The 21,401-nt window shown below is 43.0% G+C and overlaps 1 protein-coding gene across 1 annotated transcript in view; it reads right to left on the bottom strand.

The window, feature by feature from the left end:
* Window positions 1-307: 307 nt before the first annotated feature.
* LOC138433503 (protein SPATA31F3-like) overlaps window positions 308-21,401 on the bottom strand; it is a 181,449-nt gene continuing 160,355 nt past the window's right edge. Inside the window, exons 5-7 of the mRNA XM_069576276.1 lie at window positions 4,488-4,548; window positions 3,027-3,571; window positions 308-838 (exon numbers count right to left, since the gene is read on the bottom strand). Coding sequence (XP_069432377.1) covers window positions 387-838; window positions 3,027-3,571; window positions 4,488-4,548 — 1,058 coding nt within the window. The 3' untranslated portion in view covers window positions 308-386. The remainder of the gene's footprint in view (window positions 839-3,026; window positions 3,572-4,487; window positions 4,549-21,401) is intronic.

Here is a 21,401-nt window from a genome sequence, read left to right as displayed (position 1 = left end):
TCCCAGCTATCACTTCTTGTACTATCATCATGCACAGTTTGCTCCTCTGGGGCTCAAAGTCAGCAGGGAAGCCAGGAGAGAAGTCAAGCATGATCTTTACCTCCAGTGTACCTTAAATACGGGTCTTCCTTCTGTGCTCAGGTCCCTCTATCCACAGTCCAAGGTGGAGCTGGAAGAGTCAGGTGGAATGCTTACCTACCTGTGAAATGGGTTTAAGCTCCTATACTACATGGGGTGTATGATCTAATTCCTCTACTCTCTCCATCACATACCACACTGAAAACAAGGAGGCACAAACAGGTGGTTCTTTGCTTAAAGGTATAGAGTTTATTTGGAGAGAGTCCTGCCTCACCAGATTATTAATGGAAATGATGATGACAACCTTTTCAGGAGGATGCAGAAGTCTGGGAACCTCTGAGCTCCTTCTTCCTGGACTGGGTACTCTCCTGGGGCAGACAAGTGCCTTTTGCTGAGGTGCAAATTGAGACATGGGATGGATTTTCTGGCTGAGTGGCACGAGTCAGCACAGGACTGCCCTTGGAGCTGCCACTGGAGAAGGGCAGGAAACAGGACTGACCAGACTGCACGGACTGTTGCTGGAACTCACTGTCCAGGCACTGGAATGCGTCAAAGAGGCCCTCCTCCTTCTCCAACTTAGCTCCATTCATGGGGCGTTTGGTGGAAGGTGGACTCTTCTCAGCCTTTTTTGTCTTGGTTTTGGCCGCTTTCTCTTCCTTACAGCGGAGAATGCATTCCTTATGCCCTTGACCTTTCGTGTCAGGGTTAATCCCGTGTGTAAAATGCTTCAGCTTATTTCCCAGGTCGGCTTCTACAGCTTCTGGAAGGATAGGGCTCTTGTGAGTATGAGCTGTCTTTACCAGACCCTGCAACTCTTGCCCCTAGAATGGGTGGCCCTATAAATTTGGCCCTGCAAAGTTTGGATCTGAAAAATATGTGGGTCCTTTAAATGCAAACTGTGGAACAGTAAATTGGTCCTGCAAGGTCTGGCCCTTTAAGCCCTGAACACTTCCAGACATGGCATTCGCGGGAATGCTTCTTTGGGTGAGGTCATTCACCTTGCTCTAACAGCCTTACAGACCATTCTCATCTAATCCTTTGGTCCCAAGGAATCTTGGAGGATGCCCTAGGAACTCAAGGTAAGGGAGATGCTGGTGAAGGTGCGGACAAGGGGCACTAAGCTGAGAGTTTGGAGATGGTGGCTCTACAGATCCAGACAGAACCTTGCTAGTCCCTACTCACTCAAGGCAACCATCCTGGCCAAACTAAAATTTTACCTGAGAAAGATCCTGGAGATACATTTGAGAAGTCAGGGGCTCTTCGGGGTTCAACTTAAAAGTGTCCCTCCTAGAACCCTGGCAGAGCAAATGGTCTCTCTGGATGGAGAGAGATATGGTACTGCACCCTTTCTCTGTGGCTCTCTGAAGCTTTGAGTTTCCCTGTGTCCCTACTCTCCCTGCTGGTGCAGGGAGTTATCTAAACAAAGTGATTGGTAACAGCATCTGGGGAGGCTTACTGTTGCTGGTTCAGGCCTGACAGTATTCAGGGTATCATTTCCTGATCTGTGTAGGGACTGACTGCTGCCTCTGTGTCTAGAGGCTTATTTTCTGGGGTGCGGGGAACTGAGCTGCTTCCAGGGGCCCTGTAATTCTGTGGACCCAGTGATTGAGGTTCCAACCACTGCAGATGTTCCAACAGATGTGGGTAGGGACAATCCCCTAGCAGATTTTCTCACATCTTTAGGCAAGATGGCTCTACAACATCGCCATGGCCTGGACAAGCAACTATGGGCTGGCCCTGCTGGCCACAACAGATCAGAAGAGGTCACTATACCCTCAGGTCTCCAGGTCTGCAGGCTAGGGGACTCTCATGCTGGTCAGTGAGCTACCCTGGGACAGAGGCTGCTGGTCATCGGGGGAAAGGAGCAACTGGAGGGACTGCTGGATCTTCTGGGGCAGACCCCAGCAATGGTAAATTAAATTGCCAAATAAACCACTTCTAAAGGTGGCACTCCAGCAGCTCGGGGCATGCTCCATAAAAATACAACCTTGGCTCCTGAGGATTTTTAAAGGGACTTCTCCAAACAGGTAGGCCCCTGGGTCTCAGGACATAGCCTTCAACACATCTCAGGACTTAGGCTGTAGGGTTTGCTATATCTACAGAGATCTCTGGGAAACAGCTAGCAAGCCCCACGGAAGCTGGAGCTGCCACTGAAGCAGAAGTGCCAATGCAAGGCTTTCCACTTGACCACAGTCAAAAATGGGACATTGATAGAGGCTCACTGATAGAAAAATGAAGAAGCCCAAATTCAGGAGGGTGGGAAGAACGTGGCTCTAACTGAGGTAGAGGAAATTTCAGACAGTCTGGAGATTAATAAATCATTGGGGGAAAAAAAAGAGATCAGGCTCGCCTTTGGGGGCACGATGTTTAGGAGTAGACCAGGGACTCAATGTGCAGAAAAGAGGAACCAAGGAAAGACAGCTGTGTTCTGCTGTGGCCAGCACACTGAGGCCTCAGTGCATCCCCCAAGCAGTGGACAGAGACGACTTACTAACTGAAATGTGGAAGAGGGTAGAGCCAGGATCACAGGGTTTGGGATTTCTTTGCAGTGATATTTGCACAAGGTCCACAGTGGATCCTTCAAAAACAGAAAGTTTGGGTAGACTGGCTTACCTCCCATGAACCTCAGGTCAGGGGAGATAAAAGCCCATCTTTTCAACAGATGCCTTAGAGGTAGCATTCATGATGAAAGAAATGGTAGTGTTTCCACCCAGGATTGGAAAATTTGGGGGTGGTATGACATAAGCTGCCACAGGAATCTTCCAAAACCTCGGGAACCCTCAGATATAGACAGAAATGCATGCATTACATACAAATACTTAAAGATATATCAGCGACTGGGGGAGACGGGAACATTAGACGAAGGGAATCAAGGTAGTAGGGTATTTAAGTTTGTGAGCTTCGTGTTCAGGGAAAGAAACGGAAGCAGATTTTCAAGGGCTCCTGACCTTGTTTCTTCAGAATACCTTCAGATTTGCTCTTCTTCTTGACATGCTGGTTCACAGGAATCCTAGGCTTTTCAAGGCTCACAAAAGACACAGCTCCTGCATCCAAGGGCAACTCTGACCCTCGACATTCCTGCCTCAGCTGCTGGTGACCAGCCCAGTATTGGCGGATGCTGATTGCACTGGCAGACTTGGTAGCTGGCTTAGTGGCTGACTTGGCAGCTGACTGGGTTACAGATTTCTGATTTGTTACTTGTGACACTGTGCGGGTTGCTGATGGAAGTGAAAGCTGTTTGAAGGGCAGGGACTCCTGATCAAAAGAGAGACTGCTGCTGCTGCTGCTGCTGCTAAGTCGCTTCAGTCTAGACATGGACAAAACGTCTAGGCAAGAGGAGCCCTGTGATGGCCCCGATGAGGTAGCGGTGGGCAGCGTAGTCTCACACGATATCAACTGCTGAATCTCCAGAGCCACAGAATTGCAGATTTGGCAGCAGGGGTCTGCACACAGGAGCCGCCGCACACTCCCTTCCTGAGGAAGCCAGCCATGGCTGGGAAGGGAAGCATGGCAATCGTCTGTTACTGACGCAGTAACATCAGCCTCTTTGTCAGTGTGTGGCCTGAGACAGACCTGTCAGCTCTTGCTTTCTACCCCCATGCTGTTATTGCCACTGCTTTTCTGCAGAAGCATTCAGCAGGTCAGGGCTAGCTAAACTGGACAAAGTCTCAGACAACTGGTGGGAACACAGGGCCTTGAGAAACTGGGAGGTGGGTGAGCTCTCTGTTGACCTGTGCTGAGAAGCTGAATTGGGAGAAGGGAACCAGGCAGGTCGGGGAGCCAACGGTTAGCTGATGGGGCAGCACCAGGGACGTCACCAGGTAGAACCTAGAGTTAGCCTCGCTTCGGGCCACGGAAGTCCTGTGGGAGCTTTGCATTCTGGGGATTAGGAGATGCACACATCTCTCAAGAGCCAATTTCTCATTCTGCAGAGCTCTTAAGGAAGGGATAATGTGACAAGCTTCTGCTTGAGGGTTGTCCCAGGAACTGGCCTCCCTGAAGACAGAACCAGAGGAGGTAATGTCAGCAGGGTCCAGGGGTCTGCCCTTGAAAGGGTGTGGCTATAAAGAGAATATGAAAATGATGACTTCTTTATGCACTTAACTATCCATTCTCCTGACTGGGTAACTTGTCTCATGGTTGGGAGAAAACCCACAGAGTTACATTCTGTCAAATCCTGACTTCCAGCACCTTTGTGAGCCTAGCCCAGAGCACAGCTGAAAGACCACTCTCCACTGAGACGTCTGACCCCACCCTCTCCTCCAGCAACTCTCACCCAGGGCTCCAGGCTCCCTGTGTCTGGCTCCCTCTCAGCCATTCTCCTTCTGCCCAACCCTGCCCCAGACCACACACAGAAATCGCCACAGGCCACGCTGGGAGGTGGGAGACTGCAAAGAGCAAGAGATCACCTTCGCATGAGCGAGAGCAGCTCCCACGGCTTGTCAGCTTCTTTCCGGGAATGTCTCCTAGCTGAGGAAACAGGAGACAGTGTTACACAGAACAGGAAGGAATTCAGGGACATCCTACAGGAAGTTGAAGGCGTTGAATGACAGAAGACTGCAGACAACCCCCCTCCCCAGTCAGCACTCTGAGAGCACATCTGGGCACAACTTAACCAGGTATGATGTGCTCTCCTAGACCTACTCTCATTTATCTTCACAACCACACTATGAGTAAGACAGCGTCATCAGATGCCCATTTTATGGATAACAAGACTCAGAGATGAAATGACCTCTACAGGGTCATAAAACTAGTAAATGACACACTTGAGGATGTCTCCCCTACTTCCTCTTCACTCCCAGGGGAAAGGTGGAGAATTCTGGAACATTCCCAGGTTCTCATTTCCACCCAAAAAGTCTTCTGGGAGGATCTGTCAACTTGGGGAATTGGAGCAATGGTTAGAGCATCCAGCGCCTGGCACCAGGGGTCACTGAGGGCCAGGGTCCATGCAAGTCTCACTCCCAGGGGAGGGAAGTCAGAGCAGAGACTGGGACTTTACCTCTTGGTGTTTTCTCTTTAGCCCTTTGTTTGACTTTCTGGTGACGCTTAAAGACAGAAGAGAGTGTGAAGCTGGGGCACCCTCTTCTTTTCATGTCTAAACGGAGACAAAACCTGCAAATATTTCCCAAACTTCTTCTGTTTCAATTCTATACATTCTGCTACCTTTTTCCCTGCTCTACCTTTTTCATCCCATCATTTCCTTTCTCTTCTTATTTCTGATTCATTTCAAAGCTCTTCACACTCCATACCTCCACCCCCATTCCCTGAACAAGTTCTGTGGGAAATTAGAATAAGACAAGGGAAAGGGGGAAATGGAATCAAGGACGGGTGGTCTAGTAGACAAAGGACTTTAGCCACCCAAGGTTCTAAAAGTCCACCAGCTGAAAGGATCACCCAAATCTGAAGCTGTACTGGGATCCAGTCAGGAAACTTCCTCCATTTAAAACAAAAAAGCAGGGGTAAGGGTAAGGAGAGACAGTGAAGGGATAAAACCTTGTCTGAGGCGTAATTGGTTCAGTCATGGTCATAGCGTTTCCCTACCCGGCAGCAGTTCCTCTTAGGTCCCAACTTTACATCTTGGTGGGTTTTTTTCACTTGCCAAATAATTAATGCAATAATAATGATGGAGCCATAAGCGTAAAAGGGATATCCAACATCCCACAAAATAAAAGTAGGGCTCAACATAATCTAAACCTTACTAGTCATCCCTCTTCCTAGGCTTCCTAGGCTTTAAGGATCTTAGAGCCTAACACCTCCAAATTGTGGACCTATTGTCTCTGCCTCACAGAGCATAGAATCAAACCAGCAGACTGCATCACAAAGCCCTCCTGTTTCCTAAGTCAAGCATGGCATCACAGACCTTCACTTGTCTAGGAGAAGCTCATGTGACACCATGTTAAGGTGAGGGTGTCTGGTTGACTACATGGGTTGCAGAGCCTGAGCCTAAAGATGCCAAGTCACAGGAAGCAAATACTCCTTCATGCCCTCTCTATTCTCTCTATCCTGATGGCTCAGACTTCAGCTCTCAGATAACAGTCTGGCATCTATCCCCAGATAACTGAGTCTTTATGTACACTGTGTGCCCTAAAAGAGAGATAGTGGATTGGTCAGATGAACTCCATGAACTATATATATCACTGTTCTGAGAATATAACTAGGAAACACACAAGACGACAGTGTATACGTTATCCTATTAAGTCTTGGACAGTGAAGTTTGATGTCACAGGCAATAGGTGGGCAGTCATGAAAAGGACTGTGACTACTTTGGCAAGAAAAGGACATAGCTTCTGTTCCTTTAAATAACTTTCTGAGACTTAAAGGAGTCCTCCCAGTCTGTGTGATCAAGCTTTTGATGGATGAGAAGAAACTGTAAACAGTGCCTTCCAAGGAGAAACATCAATGAGGCTCACTTCTGGAGCTTGGTTCCCCAGAATGGCCCTTACAGATCTCAGTAGTATCCTGTGGAGTATCCACTCATGGAGGTGAGTTACTGGCAAGACTAAGGACCACAAACTTGGGCTCTTAGGTTGAATCCACTATGGCTGAAGTGGTTGGCTGAAATGTTTATGAAAATCTGAATCTGAACACCTTTAGGCAGGTCAAGCTTGTTTCTGTTCAATCTTAGTACCCACCAACCCCATGTCCACTGATTTGCATATTAATGTTAACCTCATGATCCCTGTCAACATTGTGATATGCCTCCAAGACTCCAGGATTTCTGAATTTCCTAAGAAGTTCTTGCCCTGATGAGAATGGTCCCATAGCCCCCAAATTCTCAGGCTCAAAATCTCCGAAGAAGCTATTTGGTCCTTCCTCCAGCATTCAATCTACCAGTGAATAGGTGTGGTGAGCCAACAATCTGTGTTCATCCCTAAGCTGCCCAGTCTCAAAGGTATAAAGACATTTGAGTTATATTACCTGCCTGCTCTCAAGTCACTTAAAAATCTAGTTTCAAAGACAAAAACTAATTCACATTCAAAAATCCACCTTATTAAGAGTTGAATCAGGACTTTCCTGGTGGTCCAGTGGTTGAGAATTCGCCTGCCAATGCAGGGACATGAGTTCAGTCCCTGGTCCAGGAAGATTCCATATGTCAGCGGGCAACTAAGCCCACGTACCACAACTACTGAGCCCATGTCTAGAGCCCAATAGCTGCAACTACTGAGTGCTCTAGACCCCATGCTCCACAACAAGAGAAGCCACCACAGTGAGAAGCCTGCACACCACAACTAGAGAACAGCCCCTGCTCATCACAGCTAGACAAAGACTGTGCCCAGCAACAAAGATCCAGCACAGCCAAAACTTTAAAAAAGGGTTGAACCAAGAACCAGCATTACTAGGAGCTGGGAAAGAAGGGTGTAAGGTGTTATTTAATGGGTATGAAATTTCTGTATGAGATGATGAAAACAGATACTGGAGACGGCTGCACAGCACTGTGAATGTACTTAATGTCACTGATGTACACTTAAAAGTGGTTAAAAGAGTACAGTTAAAGCTGTATATATTTTACCACAATTTTTTAAAAAGCTAAAAAAAATCATTAGCATGAGGAATTTTTTTGCTATCTATAAGGAAGAATATTCTGAAAATAATTTGGCAAAGAAACAGATTACTGAATATTTTTCTTCAATGTCCTTTTTCACAGAAAAAAATAAAAACAAAATAGATCCTTAAATTTAAGATAATTTAAGAAGTGTCTCACCCTGAAAATGGGATGAATTTGAGCCATTTCAAAATTTTTCCTAAACTTGTAAATTCCATAATACAGGAATGAGAAGACATTTCCAATTAAGGAGAACTGAATGACAGGTTGTGTATATGTGTTAGTCGCTCAGTCGTGTCTGACTCTTTGCAGCCCCATGGACTGTAGCCTGGCCAGGCTCCTCTGTCCATGGAATTCTCCAGGCAAGAATACTGGAATTGGTTGCCATTCCCTCTTCCAGGGGATCCTCCCCCCAGGGATCGAATGCAGGTCTCCTGCATTGCAGGTGGATTCTTTACCATCTGAGCCACCCAGGAAGCCCAAATGACAGGTTATCAATAATCAGTTAAAAAAGCAGCTTGCATCGGCTTTTTAGCAGCAAGTCAAGATACCTAAAAAGACACTTGAATTTTTTACAGTTGTCATTATTCCTCCCCAACCAAGCTCATGCGTCCTGCTCTGTGCTGCTGCAAGCGCTCTCAGTCTCCCGTTAACCTGACCCAGTGTAGCGCTGTGTGGTGCTCAGGGCCCTCCCCCACCCCGGGCTATGAACCTGGGTAATTAACAAACTTCTGTCAGGCTTATAGGTGCAGCGTCAGGTGTCACACTTTCAGACATCCCCAGGACCCAATGGGACAAAGAGGAGGTGCACACGACACTCCACCTCCTCCCCAACCCACTCCTGCTTCCTGCAGCAGCTGCTGCAACTTCGCTCGGTCTCCCATTAGCCTCTTTGCCCCAGACAAAATCATCAAATTTGGGAAACTTGGTACCAGCTCCAACCTGTATACTATTTACCTTAAAGATAATCCACGGCCACCATCATCCCACTAGGTCATTAAAACCATCTGCTACAGACTCCTCTACTGCAACTTAGCCAGGCCTTGCTCTTCCATCTCAGCGCTGAGGACGCAGAGCTGAAGACCACCTTATACCTTTCTGCAGACCAGACCTTTAGTACAGGCTTATTTATTGATCTGGTACCTACTGACAGAGGGTGCTTGTGTGGATGGGACAGAGGGATCAGCGTCTTCCTAAACAAGGGCATATTTGCATAATGAACACACAGTCATTTTTGATGATGTGGACATGGATCGTCACATTTGCCCTTCCTGCCACACGGTTTACCGTAAATGGCAAACAAGGAAGATGAAGTACCTCAAAGGCCTCTGTGGACTCTACACAGAGTCCTGTGGGGAGGGCTACACAACTGCAAAGGATTCAGATTTGTCTGTTTCGAAAAAACTTGCCAAAGCAGGACCCTGCTCTCATAATAAGCCTATAGTGCCACAGTTATAACAGTAGAATTTCTTCAGGAAACTGTTCGGGATTACTGATTCACATGCAACATGGGTCATATCATAGCCCAATAAAGAAAAATCCTCACAGGACATTAGTGTGATTTTGTCCCTCCACACAAGCCTTATGAAGGAGCTTTGCTGCTTCATTCTCAGAAAACACTAGTGAACATCTTTAGATGTCTCAGGTGATGGGGACAGAGAGGCACAGCTACTGCCATTCAGAAGCAACATTTTTAGACACTAGCATTTTTATTAATGCCCAAGCGTTGGACAGGGAGTTAGACAGGAAGCCTCAGAGAAGTATCAGCAAGACCACCAGTGCTCCACACCAGTCACTTCGCTATGCAGAAGTGTAGTAAGCAGATAGAGGCACCAGAGGGCAGCACTTGCCTACCCAACGTGTCCCAAGGATTCTGTGACAGAAACTTGAACCAGCCATCTGTTTCACTGCCTCCCAATCCTGGCCTTACATCAGAATTACTGGGAGGTTGTCAAAATATAGATTTCCTGGCCTCATCCCAGACTTGATGAATCAGAATCTCTATGAGCAGGGTCTTGCAACCTATGTATTCAATAAGGGTCAAAAATAATTCTCAAGCAACAGAACACTGGGCTTTGGGTGTGCATTTGGGAGCAACGGGTCTCCAGAGAGCAACAGTTCTTCCTCCTACCCCCGTTTCATTGATATACAACTGGCACATAACACTGTAGGAGTTAAGGCGAGGTCAGCAATACAATGGTTTGTTACATGCAGGCACTGGGAAATAGTTACCATAATAAGTTTAGTTAACATTCATCCCCTCACTTAGACATTTGTTTCCTGAAATAAGAACTTTTAAGATCTACTCTTTTGGCAACTTGCAGACACATAAAATCGTTAACTACACTCACCACACTATACATACATCAGAACTTATTCTATACTTATCACTTATTCTATACTTATCACTATACTTCCTCCAGAACTTATTAATCTTATAACAAATTCTGTACCTCTTGATCGTCTTCATCCATTTCCCCCACTCCCTCTCCCTGACCACCCATCTATTCTCTGAACAAGTCTGGTCATTTATTTTTAGATTCCATACATAAGTAAGATCACATAGTATCTGTCATTCTCTGTCTAGAGATATGGTTCACTCAGCCATTGTATTGTTGCAAATGGCAGGATTTCCTTCTTTTTTATGGCTGAGAAATATTCCGTGATATCATATTCTATATCCATTCACCTGCCAACAGATGCTTTAATTGTTCCAAGTCTTGGTTGTTAAAAATAATACTGCAGTGGACGTGGGTGTTCATATATCGCTGAGAGATAGTGATTTTGTTTCTTTCAGATATATAACCAAAAGTGGGCTTGCTGTGTCAAATCTAAAGCAACTCTTATTAAAAAAAGTCCTCCTGTAATAGGTGAGTTTGACCATCTCTGGCCATGACCTAACTTAGACAGTGGTCTATAAACAGAAGTTAAGAATTCAGGAACACAAGGAAGAAAGGAGAATCGATCCGGACAGAGAAAAATTACTATGCGCCAGGCCCTTTACACATCACCTCATTCAGTCCTTATCATCAACCCAGACCCAGGTATTATTATCCCAAATTATATATGAGGAAACTGAATCACCTATAAGTAAAGTAAAGTAACTGCAGATGGTGACTGCAGCCATGAAATTAAGACACTTGCTCCTTGGAAGAAAAGCTATGACCAATCTAGACAGCATAATAAAAAGCAGAGATGTCAATGTATGGCAAAACCAATACAGTATTGTAAAGCAAAATAAAGTAAAAATAGAAATTTTAAAAATAAATAGAAAATAAAAAGCAGAGACATTACTTTGCCAACAAAGGTCCATCTAGTCAAAACTATGGTTTTTCTAGTAGTCATGTATGGATGTGAGAATTGGACTCTTAAGAAAGCTGAGCACTGAAGAATGGATACTTTTGAACTGTGGTGTTGGAGAAGACACTTGAGAGTCCCTTGGACTGCAAGAATATCAAACCAGTTCATCCTAAAGGAAATCAGTCCTGAATATTTATTGGAAGGACTGATGCTGAAGCTGAAACTCCAATACTTTGGCCACCTGATGCACAGAACTGACTCATTTGAAAAGACCCTGATGCTGGGAAAGACTGAAGGCAAGAGGAGAAGGGGATGACAGAGGATGAGATGGTTGGATGGCATCACCGACTCAATGGACATGAGTTTGAGTAAACACCAGGAGTTGGCGATGGATAGGGAGGCCTGGTGTGCTGCAGTCCATGGGGTCACAGAGAGACGGACACGACTGGGCGACTGAACCAAAAGGAAAGTAACGTTTGTCTGAGGTCATATAGCAACTTAGTGGGGGATAGTTAGTTTCTAAACTCCGCTAAACCTTGCAACCTTCAATCCGTTCAGATTGAGAGAATAGACATACCATATGATTATAAGATATTTGAAACTGCAGTCTACTCACATGTCCAGTCATTTTTGAAAAGGGCCACCATAAATAAAAGGAACCTAAAACAAGAGCCGAAGGGCAAGTCTGGATCCAAAGGTGTCAGTGTCATCCAGATCATACCTGCTTCTCATCGGTTATGCCCCTCAGGCATCAGGCCGCCACAGCCCAGTGACATTAGCATCTGAGTGCCCCATTCACACTCCTGGTTTGATTACAGCCTCATCAAGTATCTTCTGACTAGAATGTAATTTTCAAAGTAGACAAACCTATACAAAGAGAATGACCTGACCAGCAGATGGGAGTATGCCAGGTCCTTTGCGATTATATTTCCCAGTGAAAACTAGTACATCAGCATGATGATTCATGCCTTAGATTCATTTCAATTTAATTATAGTTGATAATTCAGTTTACATACAGTGGGTTTCCCGAAGAGACCAACTGGCTCAGAGAACCCTGTTAAGATGTAGCCTTTCTACTTTACAGCTGAGGAACACTTGGCTCCTAGATCTCCTTCCTTTACATTTCTCTTGGTTACTCTCCACCCTGCTGACCAACTGCAGAGGTAGGCAGGGCCATTTTAAACATCAGGCTCCTGCAATGACAACAATCCCCAGCCTTCTCAGCTGCACAGGGGAGTGCAGCACCACTGCTTCTCAGCCTAAGCTGCCTTCCTCTTGTGTTTCTCCCACGAGTACAGAGTCAGGTCAGTCACTCAGTCATGTCCGACTCTTTGCTACCCCATGGACTGCAGCACACCAGGCCTCCCTGTCGATCACCAACTCCTGGCGTTTACTCAAACTCATGTCCATTGAGTCGGTGATGCTATCCAACCATCTCATCCTCTGTCATCCCCTTCTCCTCCTGCCTTCAATCTTTCCCAGCATCAGGGTCTTTTCAAATGAGTCAGTTCTGTGCATCAGGTGGCCAAAGTATTGGAGTTTCAGAGTAGTATCTATTACAGACTGTTTATAGAATAAAGCACTGGGTGGGGGCAAGAAAGTTTATCCAGAAGTGAATCCCGATAACTTTAAAGTAGGAAATAACAGTCTGAGAAGGAAATGACAACCCACTTCAGTATTCTTGCCTGGAAAATTCCATGGACAGAGGAGCCTGGTGGGCTCCAGTCCATGGGGTCCCAAAGAGTTGGACATGACTGAGCATGCCTGCACTCACAAAAATACTCAGAATAGCTCAGAATGTGTCTGGAACACATAAACTGCTATATGAGTCTCCTACAAAGAGGAGAGGGATTATATTTGGCTGAAGTGATCTGGGAAAGCTTCACGATGTAGAAAACAGCATTTAACTTGCTGCTTGAAGCAGAGAGAGGATTTTAATTCGTGAAACTGGAAAGAGAGAGTGATCCACATGCAGGAGTTAGCATGCATAAAACTGCTGGAACCTCTGTGCAACGGTATGTGGAAATAACAGAGGGATTTCTGAAATATTTATTTTACTCTGGGTACATTTTATTCAGTATATATCGGATCTTAATGAAGTGAGGTTTAGATTTCATGTTGTCTTTGTGTAGAAACTAAGGTTGCGGATATCTCTTTGTGGGTGTATTTTCCTGCATCACGTGGACATGAACTGCGGAGATGGGTCTCCTAAATCAGACCATATGTATCTCTAGGTATAAATGTCTGCGTGGGTGCATTTCTCTACAGATTTTCTGATCTTTGTGGGTGTGTGCACATGCAGTCCTGAGGGGAAGGGAAGGAAAGAGTAGAGGTGAGGAGGACAAGGAAGAGGGGAAAAAGAATGAGAGGCTGTTGAGGTGAATCTGTGTCTGAAGCCCAAATGTTAATCCTACCCATCATTAGTATTTTAAATAGTTGATAATTGATGGTCCCCTCATCCTTGGAAGTTCTTTTTCTAATAATAAAACATTTATTGGTAAAGGACAGCATCTCAAAATGCTATCTTTTATCCATCACATTCAATGTCTTTTCAAATGTCTTTTCATTTGTCCTTCCTTTTACCCATTTTAACCCTCTTTTTGGATTTTTTTTTTCTTTTGGTGTCTTCTTTCCTTATGCTCCCAGTCCTAGTAATTTCTTTATTGGAATTTTGTCTTTCTATAAGCTTTCCCCTTCTCCTCTAACTTAGAAACCTAATGCCATACCCTGGCTCAGAGGTTAAAGCGTCTGCCTGCAATGCAGGAGACCCAGGGAGACCCAACCTGGTTGGGAAGATCCCCTGGAGAAGGAAATGGCAACCCACTCCAGTATTTTTGCCTGGAGATTCTCATGGATAGAGAAGCCTGGTAAGCTACAGTCCACGGGGTCACAAAGAGTCAGATACGACTGAGCGGACTTCACTTTCACTTCACTTTCACCCACACCCCAGAAAACAAATGTTTTTAATTTGGGAAAGGGGTACTTCATGTTGTACCCCTAAAACATTTTTAAACATATTTTGGATTTGATCTTAGGTTTTTATCTTCACTGTCACTGCCACAGTTAATTCAACAAATTTTAACTGTGTGCTTTGGTGTAAGTCAACAGCACTGTTCTAGCTACTGAAGAAACAGCGGGAAAATGCCTAGCATAGTCAGCCAATTATATTCATGATCATCTTTACGTAACCAACTTTTCTTTTCTCCAGACATAGGGAGAAAACTAAAAGACAGAAAAGCAAGAATGATTTAGCTAGTTTTTCCAAGGGCATCTACTACATATCACCTTAAGAAAACTAAAGTAGCAAATAATCATCCAGTGAAATTGCATATTTTTTTATATTTGTTAATATATTGCCATTCCAAGAAATGAGGGTAAATCGAAATTATGTTTAGTGAGCAGTATTTTTGCATCTGTTTCTTAGATATAATTCTGGTATCCAAAGATGGTTTATTAATTAACTTAGTCATTTGCTTAATTATTAGGCTCCTAAGGTTAGTCACTTGCCTGGAGAATCCCAGGGACAGAGAAGCCTGGTACGCTGCCATCTATGGGGTCGCATAGAGGCAGACACGACTGAAGCGACTTAGCAGCAGCAGCAGCAGCAGCAAGGTTAGTCAAGGATCTGGAAATATAATTTTAGGTAATATATCCTTATGAATTCTAGAATTCTAAGGACTTCATAATAATATCAGAAACAATGGCTTGCTGCTGCTGCTGCTGCTGCTGCTGCTGCTGCTGCTGCTGCTGCCAAGTCGCTTCAGTCGTGTCCGACTCTGTGCGACCTCACAGACGGCTGCCCACTAGGCTCTGCCAACCCTGGGATTCTCCAAGCAAGAACACTGGAGTGGGTTGCCATTTCCTTCTCCAATGAATGAAAGGGAAAAGTGAAAGTGAAGTCGCTCAGTCCTCTTTGCAACCCCATGGACTACAGCCTACCAGGCTCCTCCGTCCATGGGATTTTCCAGGCAAGAGTACTGGAGTGGGTTGCCATTGCCTTCTCCACAGTGGAATACTAGTCAGCCATAAAAAAGAATGAAATTTTGCCATTTACAACAACTAACCTTAAGATGACTAACTTGACTAACCTTAAGACAGATTTAGAGGGTATTTATGCTAAGTGAAATAAGACAGAGAAAGGTAAATACTGTGTGGATCTAAAAAAAATAAAACAAACTAGTAAATATAACAAAAAGGAAACAGACTCACATATAGAGAACAAACTAGTGATTGCCAGTCAGGAGAGGGAAGAGGGGAGGGGCAATATAGGAATAGAGGATTAAGAGGTGTAAACTTATGTACAAACTAAAGCTACAGGATATATTATATAACAAAGGAAATATAGCCAATATTTTACAGTAACTATAAATGGAGACCTAAAACATAAATCACTGTTGTACACCTGTAATTTACTACATTGTACATCAACTATACCTTAATTTTAAAAGTATTACAAAATGAAGATGAACTAGAAACATTCTCATAAGAAAGAAAACTAAGATAATTTTAGCATTTCTTTCAGCTCGGAAAGAAATGCTAAAGGAAGCTCTTCTGGCTAAAGAGACATGATCCCAGAAAGAAATGTGGAACTTAAGATATCAAGGAAGAACAACAGAAAGGGTAAATGTCAGGAAAAACAGACTATTTTTCTACTCTTACGTACTTTAAAATACCTATGAATGTTGAAAGCAACAATTACAACACTGTATTTATAGATGTAATACATAAGATATTGACTGATAAAGGGACATGATAAATGGAAATTTGCGGTTATAAGTCTCCTGTGTTTTACTTTACGTGATAAAATATTAAAACTAAATAGACTGTAAAAGCTAAGTGTGTAAATTGTAATCACTGGGGAAACCACTGAAAAATGATGCAAAGCTACATGGTCAAAAACCAATAAATAAATTAAAATAAAACTTTTATATGCAAAAATTCCAAAAGAAGTCAGGTACGAGGAAAAGAGGAACAAGAGAGAAAACGGGAAAATGACATAATGCACAACTAAATCCAACCATTTTAATTATCATGGTGAATGTCAATGTCCATACATACCAATTAAAACATAGAAATTCTCACATTTAATTTTTAAAAGACCAAACCATATACAACGTGATAGTTTCAAGAAACCTACTTAACAGATAGTGCAAACTCTAATCAGAAAAAAAAACTGGATTGGCTTTTACAGTGTCAGAATAAGCAGACTTCAGAATAAGGAAAATCACCAGCAGTAAAGAGGACAATTATATAGTGAAGATTGGGGCAAATACCCAAGAAGACAATTTTAAATGCATATGCTCCTAAGAACCCAGAGCTCCAGAGTATATGAAGCAAAAACTGATAGGAAAGAAGCAGAGACAAATCCACAAATATACCTGGACGTTTAAACACTCCTCTCTCTATAGTAGGCAGGTGGAAAATTAGCAAAGATAGAGAAGACCTGAACAATACTATCAACCAACTTGACCACATGACATTTATAAAGCACACCACCCAAGAGGCGCAGAATACACATTCAAGTGCACATGGAATATTCATCAAGATAGGCCATATTCTGGGACATAAAAAAAAAATTAGCAATTTTTTTAAAAACTGAAGTTGTGAACTTCTCTGGTGGCTCAGCAGTAAAGCATTCACCTGCCAATACAGGAGACATGGGTTTGATCCCCAGTCCAGGGGGTCCCGGGGGCTTCCCTGGTGGCTCAGACAGTAAAGAAATTGCCTGCAATGCAGGAGACCCTGGTTCAATCCCTGGGCCGGGAAGATCCCCTGGAGAAAGAAATGGCAACCCACACCAGTATTCCTGCCTGGAAAATTCCATGGACAGAGGGACCTGGCAGGCTACAGTTCATAGGGTCACAAAGAGTTAGACACGACTGAGCGACTAACACCAGGGGATCCCACATACTGTGGAGAAACTAAGCCCATGTACCAAAACACTGCGTCGGTGCTCTAGAGCCTGGGAGCCACAACTACTGAAGCCTGCGCGCCCTAGATCCCATGCTCTGAAATGAGAGGTCACTGCAATGAGAAGCCCATGCACCTCAACCAGAAAGTACCCCCCACCCCAGTCTCTGCAGCTAAAGAAAAGCCCATGCAGCAATGAAGACTCAGCACAGCAAAAAAAATAACAATTTTTAAAAAGCAAATTACGCAGAGCTGATCATAAAAGCCTTAACCTGCAAGTCATTATTTAATGACTAGAAAGATTTCTGGAAAATCCCCAGATATTTGGAAATTACAAAACGCTGATGGAAAAAATTGCTCACAAAAGAAATCAGGGAAGACCCAAATAAAGAAAGAGTCATATTAAGTTCAAAGATGGGAAAAATTAATTTACTTAATGTCTCAATTTTCTCCCAAATTGATATGTATATTCCCAGAAGAATTTCTTACAGATTCCTATGGAAAGGCAAAGAAAATAGAATACCCCAAACAATTAAAGAAAAGAAGAGTAGAAGAGTAAAAGACTCATGTTATGTGATTTAAAGACTTACTACAGTAACCAATAGTATGGTCCTGGAGAAAAGAGAGACACAAAAGTCAATGGAACAGAATAGGGCAGGGATTGGCAAACTGAGGCCTGTGGGCCAAATCTGACTGATTGCCTGTTTTTGTAAATTATGTTTTATGGAATATAGTCATGTTCACAGTCATAGTCATTTGTTTACATATTGTCTATAGTCACTTTCATGCTACCATAACTGTGCTGCAACAGAAACCATTTGACCTGCAAAGCCTCAACTATTTAACATTTGGCCCTTCAAGGAAAAAATCACAATCAATTCCTGAAATAGACAGTCTAGAAATAAACCCAAAACATAAATAGCCAAATGATTTTTGATCAAAGTGAAAAGCCAACTCAATGGAGAAATGACAGTCTTTTCAACAAATGGTGCCAGGATAATTGGACATCCATTTGCACACACCCCCAATAAAGATCAGCTGGATCTTGACTGTACCTCACACTCCAAATTAACTCAAGATTGATCACAGACCCAAAGGTAAAGCAGAATACTAAAACTCTTTGAAGAAAACACAAGAGACTTTGAGTGAGGAATAGTCTTAAAACATACTATCCAAGCAAAATTCATAAAAGAACACATTGATAAGTTGTACTTCATCAAAATTCTAAACTTCTGCTCTTTTAAAGATATTGTTAAGAGAATAAAAAGACAAGACACAAATTGGAAGAAAATATTTGCAAATCAGATATTTGACAAAAGACTTTATCCAAAATATATGAAGAACTCTCAAAATTCCACAGTAATAAAACAGACAACTCAATCTTACAATGGGCAAAAGATATACAGATGGCAAATAAGCATATGAAAAGATGCCCCACATCATATGTCATCAGGGAAATACAAACTAAACCAATGAGATACCACTACATACCAATTAAAATGGCCAAAATCCAGAACACTGACAACACAAAATGCTGGCAAGGTTACAGAGGAACAGGAAATAATCTGTAATTTTTGTAATGGACAAAAGCCTTGGACAGCCAATCAAAGAGATACACAGATGACAAATCATCACGTTTAAAGATGTTTAATATTATTAGTCATGAGAAAAATGCAAATTAAAACCACAGTGAGATACTAATATAAACCTAATAGAATGCCTAAAAACCAAACCAAAACAACAAAAAACTGATATTATCAAGTGCCAATCAGGATGTAGAACCAGTGCTCTTTCTCAAACACTGCTGTTGGAAATGCAAAATGCTACAGTCACTTTGGAAAACATTTTAGTGATTTCTTATAAATTTATCAAACTTGCCATACAGCCCAGTTCCCAGTCCCAGGTATTTACTTAAGTGAAATGAAAGCCTCTAGTCAGGACTTCCCTGGTGGCTCAGATGGTAAAGCATCTGCCTACAATAAGGGAACCTGTGTTTGATCCATGAGTTGGGAAGATCTCCTGGAAAAGGAAATGGCAACCCACTCCAGTATTCTTGCCTGGAAAATCCCGTGGATGGAGGAGCCTGGTAGGATACAGTCTGTGGGGTTGCAAGAGTCGGACACGACTCAGGGGCATTTACTTTTACTAGTCACACAAAAACCTGTATCTGCTTTTTGTCTTGTTTCTCTCTTGTTATCCGCCTTGATCCTGCCACCAGGTGTATCTCAACTGCTTTTGGCTTTTCGGCTTCACTCTCTGTTTTTCTTTCTTAATAATTCTCTCTAATCATCCTGTTCCTTGCTGCCTCAATAAGCTCCACATCTCAGTAGCCCTTGGAACCTAACCCCTAGCACTGGCAAATGCTCCACCCAGGACTATCACTTTCAGTTATTAGCGTGATGTCATGCAAGCCCATTGCTCTGTTTTATCCATAAGCATTTTAGAAAGTATAATCATGTACTGAACTCTAGCTTTCCTCATCTATATCACTTTCTGAGCTCTTAATATTTATCATATCCCTAATGTTATCTAAGGTTCCAGAAAATAGAGTCCTGCATGTGACTTAATGACCAACTAGAGTCTCTTATTGAAAAAAAAAAAAAAAAAAAGCAAAGTGCCTTATCAAATAAAGCAAACAGCAAAGTCTGAAATAAAATCTGAACTCCAGTTTAGCTTCTTAATTGTATATTATTGCTTTTCTTGTTCTAATCTAAATATTTGATGTCCTCAGGCATCATTTAAACTTTTCTGTGAGGTTGGTCAAACCACCCACTCTCCTCATATTTTAGTCTCTACTTTGAGTACACCACCATTTGAGAGAGCTTTTGAACACTGTCTCCAAGAAGCCAGCAATTAGTAGATTTGACAACTATTTATTCTGCACTTAAGACAGCACCAGAAAAAAAGCCTCTGTGGGTGACCTCCCTGCATGGATGGCATAAACCTCTTCCTCCAAAATATTCTCTAAGAAAGACTATTTACAGATAGACTTGGTTTTGCAGTCAGTAGGGATGTCTTGCCTTGTGATTAGATTTTCTGGGCTAGTTGTATGATTTTGTATGTGCATGAATGAAAGCATTTATAACATGGGTGAGTGGGTGTGGGTCCAACCTGTCAATGACAACCTCAGCTAAGGGTTCTCAGGGAGAAGGAAATGGTCACTTCTTCTACCAACTTGGAACTCACAGAGTTTTCTGGGGAAAAAAGTTTGTTTAAGACAGTAGACCTACATGTTGAAATAATATATCTTTTTTCCCTTAGCTTTTTCCTAGCTAAGATTATAGGGATTCTCTCAAATTACAAAAGGTTACTTAGCCCAAGTCCCTCTTTTGAACATGGTTCAGCCTCTATGACAACCAGGGATGGTATGGTAGGTGCAGGGAGATATCTCGGATCATACACAATTTAAGCTCTTATGATCTGAAGGTTTCCTTTTTCTGACATTTCATCTTCTTTGTCCACCACAGTATCATGTAGTGCTAGCTCTTAAAATAAATGTGTCTGATGATGACTTTCACTGTCCTACAGGACTGTAGTCTGAACTCTTCAGTGTGAAAAATGAATGTAGGTATTGAGACCAAATGAACCCTCTCATTTTTCAGTTTGCCTTTAAAATGAGTATGTATCTTCTCAGTAAGTCATAGTATTTTATAATAGCTAATCAAATTATCTTTGATTGTGTGGATAACAACAAACTGAGGAAAATTCTTCAAGAGATGGGAATACCAGACCACCTTACTTCCCTCCCGAGAAATCTGCACGCAGGTCAAGAAGCAGTAGTTAGAACCAGACATGGAACAACAGTTTTTCCAAATTGAGAAAGGAGTATGTCAAGGTGGTATATTGTCACCCTGCTTATTATTTAACTTCTATGCAGAGTACATCCTGCAAAATGCCAGGTGGGATGAAGCACAAGCTGAAATCAAGATTGCCGGGAGAAATAACAATAACCTCAGATATGCAGATGACGCCACCCTTATGGCAGAAAGTGAAGAAGAACTAAAGAGCCTCTTGATGAAAGTGAAAGAGGAGAGTGAAAAAGTTGGCTTAAAGCTCAACATTCAGAAAACAAAGATCATGGCATCCGGTCCCATCACTTCATGGCAAATAGATGGGGAAGCAATGGAAATAGTGACAGAATTTATTTTGGGGACTCCAAAATCACTGCAGATGGTGACCGCGGCATGAAATTAAAAAGACGCTTGCTCCTTGGAAGAAAAGCTGTGACCAGCCTAGGCAGCATATTAAAAAGCAGAGACATTACTTTGCCAACAAAGGTCCTTATAGCCAAAGCTATAGTTTTTACAGTAGTTATGTACAGATGTGAGAATTGGACCATAAAGAAAGCTGAGTGCTGAAGAACTGATGCTTTTGAACTGTGGTGTTGGAGAAGACTCCTGAGAGTCCCTTGAACTGAAAGATCAAACCAGTCAACCCTAAAGGAAATCAGTCCTGAACATTCATTGAAAGGACTGATGCTGAAGCTGAAACTCCAATACTTTGGCCACTTGATACGAAGAATTGACTCATTGGAAAAGACCCTGATGCTGGGAAAGATTGAAGGCAGGAG

This window comes from Ovis canadensis, chromosome 2, assembly GCF_042477335.2.
Source record: "Ovis canadensis isolate MfBH-ARS-UI-01 breed Bighorn chromosome 2, ARS-UI_OviCan_v2, whole genome shotgun sequence".
NCBI lineage: Eukaryota > Metazoa > Chordata > Mammalia > Artiodactyla > Bovidae > Ovis > Ovis canadensis.
Note: the sequence above shows the minus strand (reverse complement) of the source record. Positions and strands in the feature narration are given on the sequence as shown.